The sequence below is a fragment of the Coregonus clupeaformis genome, unplaced genomic scaffold (genome assembly GCF_020615455.1).
Source record: "Coregonus clupeaformis isolate EN_2021a unplaced genomic scaffold, ASM2061545v1 scaf1771, whole genome shotgun sequence".
NCBI lineage: Eukaryota > Metazoa > Chordata > Actinopteri > Salmoniformes > Salmonidae > Coregonus > Coregonus clupeaformis.
Genome location: NW_025535225.1, coordinates 30,639 through 35,000, shown reverse-complemented (window position 1 = coordinate 35,000; position 4,362 = coordinate 30,639). Strand labels below are relative to the sequence as shown.

Genomic DNA, 4,362 nt, shown 5'->3' with positions numbered 1-4,362 from the left:
GCATATATAAGGAATGTATATGAAGGGTAGATGGGAACTAGGAACATGGAAAGTTACTGAGAGCAGAAACGTCTTATTCTGTTCCATGTTTCTGAGGCGGGAGGAGAAAGGCAATGGTTAGTCTCTGATCAGGCAGGCCGGCTGCAGAACCAGGGGAGGAATGGCAGGCCGGCTGCGGAACCAGGGAGGAATGGCAGGCCGGCTGCGGAACCAGGGAGGAATGGCAGGCCGGCTGCGGAACCAGGGAGGAATGGCAGGCCGGCTGCAGAACCAGGGAGGAATGGCAGGCCGGCTGCAGAACCAGGGAGGAGGGGAGGAATGGCAGGCCGGCTGCAGAACCAGGGAGGAGGGAGGAATGGCAGGCCGGCTGCGGAACCAGGGAGGAGGGAGGAATGGCAGGCCGGCTGCGGAACCAGGGAGGAGGGAGGAATGGCAGGCCGGCTGCAGAACCAGGGAGGAATGGCAGGCCGGCTGCAGAACCAGGGAGGAGGGGAGGAATGGCAGGCCGGCTGCGGAACCAGGGAGGAGGGAGGAATGGCAGGCTGGCTGCAGAACCAGGGAGGAATGGCAGGCCGGCTGCAGAACCAGGGAGGAATGGCAGGCCGGCTGCGGAACCAGGGAGGAGGGAGGAATGGCAGGCCGGCTGCGGAACCAGGGAGGAGGGAGGAATGGCAGGCCGGCTGCGGAACCAGGGAGGAGGGAGGAATGGCAGGCCGGCTGCGGAACCAGGGAGGAGGGAGGAATGGCAGGCCGGCTGCGGAACCAGGGAGGAGGGAGGGAATGGCAGGCCGGCTGCGGAACCAGGGAGGAATGGCAGGCCGGCTGCGGAACCAGGGAGGAGGGAGGAATGGCAGGCCGGCTGCGGAACCAGGGAGGAGGGAGGAATGGCAGGCCGGCTGCGGAACCAGGGAGGAGGGAGGAATGGCAGGCCGGCTGCGGAACCAGGGAGGAATGGCAGGCCGGCTGCAGAACCAGGGAGGAGGGAGGAATGGCAGGCCGGCTGCAGAACCAGGGAGGAGGGAGGAATGGCAGGCCGGCTGCGGAACCAGGGAGGAGGGAGGAATGGCAGGCCGGCTGCGGAACCAGGGAGGAGGAGGAATGGCAGGCCGGCTGCAGAACCAGGGAGGAATGGCAGGCCGGCTGCAGAACCAGGGAGGAGGGAGGAATGGCAGGCCGGCTGCGGAACCAGGGAGGAGGGAGGAATGGCAGGCTGGCTGCAGAACCAGGGAGGAATGGCAGGCCGGCTGCAGAACCAGGGAGGAATGGCAGGCCGGCTGCGGAACCAGGGAGGAGGGAGGAATGGCAGGCCGGCTGCGGGAACCAGGGAGGAGGGAGGAATGGCAGGCCGCTGCAGAACCAGGGAGGAATGGCAGGCCGGCTGCAGAACCAGGGAGGAGGGAGGAATGGCAGGCCGGCTGCGGAACCAGGGAGGAGGGAGGAATGGCAGGCCGGCTGCGGAACCAGGGAGGAGGGAGGAATGGCAGGCCGGCTGCGGAACCAGGGAGGAGGGAGGAATGGCAGGCCGGCTGCGGAACCAGGGAGGAATGGCAGGCCGGCTGCGGAACCAGGGAGGAGGGAGGAATGGCAGGCCGGCTGCGGAACCAGGGAGGAGGGAGGAATGGCAGGCCGGCTGCGGAACCAGGGAGGAATGGCAGGCCGGCTGCGGAACCAGGGAGGAATGGCAGGCCGGCTGCGGAACCAGGGAGGAGGGAGGAATGGCAGGCCGGCTGCGGAACCAGGGAGGAGGGAGGAATGGCAGGCCGAAGCTGCGGAACCAGGGAGGAGGGAGGAATGGCAGGCCGGCTGCGGAACCAGGGAGGAGGGAGGAATGGCAGGCCGGCTGCGGAACCAGGGAGGAGGGAGGAATGGCAGGCCGGCTGCGGAACCAGGGAGGAATGGCAGGCCGGCTGCGGAACCAGGGGAGGAATGGCAGGCCGGCTGCGGAACCAGGGAGGAATGGCAGGCCGGCTGCGGAACCAGGGGAGGAGGGAGGAATGGCAGGCCGCTGCGGAACCAGGGAGGAGGGAGGAATGGCAGGCCGAGCTGCGGAACCAGGGAGGAGGGAGGAATGGCAGGCGGCTGCGGAACCAGGGAGGAGGGAGGAATGGCAGGCCGGCTGCGGAACCAGGGAGGAGGGAGGAATGGCGGGCCGGCTGCGGAACCAGGGAGGAGGGAGGAATGGCAGGCCGGCTGCGGAACCAGGGAGGAGGGAGGAATGGCAGGCCGGCTGCGGAACCAGGGAGGAGGGAGGAATGGCAGGCCGGCTGCGGAACCAGGGAGGAGGGAGGAATGGCAGGCCGGCTGCGGAACCAGGGAGGAGGGAGGAATGGCAGGCCGGCTGCGGAACCAGGGACGAGTGAGGAATGAGTCTTGAGGTCAAATCAACAGATGAAGTGAGAAGAAACCTCTGGGAGGGAGGGGCCGGAGAGACCCACCACTACGACCCTCCTACTACAGTCCTGTCTCACATCCACTTCCACGCCCCCTCAAGGTTCTAGTAACAGTCTGTTTGAGTTATTACTCAGTTTGTTCAGAACCTAATCGTCATCGTCGGAGTGGGACACGTTGTTTGCAGAGTGCACAACCTATGCTACACTTGTGAGGAACAAGTTTTCGTTTATTTCATTCCATTTACGAGTTGTCAATTTATTCGCTGTCTTTTGTTTGGAGCGTTCCTGTCAATGTTGAGTAAGGACGCTCACCTGATTATTCATAGTAGTAGGTCTATAGGCTACCTGCTCTGCGCTCAAATGTAGGCCTATAAATGTGCCCTTTTGGGGATCTGATTCTATTTCTGATTGGCTTAACGCACCACCACCGTGGAGCTTCTCAAAGTCATTTCTTCTTCGCTTCAAAAACAGCAAGTAAACTAAGTCTGTTTTTATATACATTGAGAATTATAATAATTTCTCAACGTAGCCTATTTGAAAAATCTTTCCAGCTCTCTTTCAATAACAACTTGGAGTGAAGGGGGGGGGGGGGGAAATGTAATGCTCTGATCCAGTGGAAAGTCATAAAATAGGCCCACCTGATTACTTCCTATCCCTTGCGCAAATAGCCTACAGCTATGTCTGTCCCGAGCTCACTGGCGGGAAAACTCTGAGGGCCCAGAATATTTTATACAATGTTGCAAGTCAGGAAGGAGCTTCAGGCCAGACCCAAGTTAATAGTTGATACAATGTTTCAAGTTCATTGCAGACAGGCCATGCATAGCCGATGTGATTTATAGGATATTTATTTTATCAGGATATGTTCTACCTGCAGGCTGTAATGTTTTTATTTATTGCCTTTATTGAGGATATTTTTACTTAGTTGGCAATATAAGTTACTTTTAGCATTTTCGATTAACCACACTGATTTTGAGATACGAAAACGTCATTATAAATTAAAATGTTCCACCTCAACAACAGCCCCTTCACATTACATTCCATGCAGTTTGGCTTCAGAGCGAAACACTCCACAGAAATGGCCAACTGCTTTTTTCTGGAAAATGTGAAGTCCAAGATGGACAAAGGGGGCGTTGTTGGGGCTGTGTTTCTGGACCTAAGGAAGGCTTTTGATACTGTTAACCATGAGATTCTCATCACAAAATTGTCCAAGTTCAACTTTTCCCCCGATGCCTTGAGATGGATGAAATCATACCTTGAAGGCAGAACTCAGTGTGTCAGAGTGAGCAATGAGCTGTCGCCCACTCTTAGCTATGATGTGGGTGTGCCCCAAGGGTCAATACTGGGGCCCCTCCTGTTCAGCCTGTACATTAATGATCTGCCTTCTGTCTGTACTGGGTCTGAAGTTCAAATGTATGCAGATGATACAGTGATATATGTGCATGCAAAGAGCAAACAACAAGCTGCACAAGAACTCACTACTGTAATGGTCCAGGTTACAAAGTGGCTCAGTGACTCGTGTTTGCATCTCAATGTGAAAAAAACTGTTTGCATGTTCTTCACAAAGAGGGCAACAGATGCTACTGAGCCAGAAGTCTGTGTCAGGGGAGAAGCTCCAGGGGGTATCTGATTTTAAGTACCTTGGCATCATACTTGATTCCAACCTCTCTTTTAAAAAGCATGTGAAAAAGGTAATTCAAATAACCAAATTCAACCTAGCTAATTTCCGATTTATACGAAATTGTTTGACTACAGAGGTAGCAAAACTGTACTTCAAATCTATGATACTCCCCCACTTAACATACTGTTTGACTAGTTGGGCCCAAGCTTGCTGTACAACAGTAAGACCTATTCAGTCTGTCTACAAACAGGCTCTCAAAGTGCTTGATAGGAAGCCCAATAGCCATCATCACTGTCACATCCTTAGAAAGCATGAGCTCCTGAGTTGGGAAAATCTTGTGCAATACACCCGACG

At 56.2% G+C, this 4,362-nt stretch overlaps 1 protein-coding gene across 1 annotated transcript; it reads left to right on the top strand.

Moving 5' to 3' along the window:
- Positions 1-318: 318 nt before the first annotated feature.
- Positions 319-2,367, top strand: LOC123487526 (spidroin-1-like). Its single transcript, XM_045218746.1, has one exon. The coding sequence runs from the start codon at positions 319-321 to the stop codon at positions 2,365-2,367; it is 2,049 nt and encodes a 682-aa protein (XP_045074681.1).
- Positions 2,368-4,362: the final 1,995 nt, after the last annotated feature.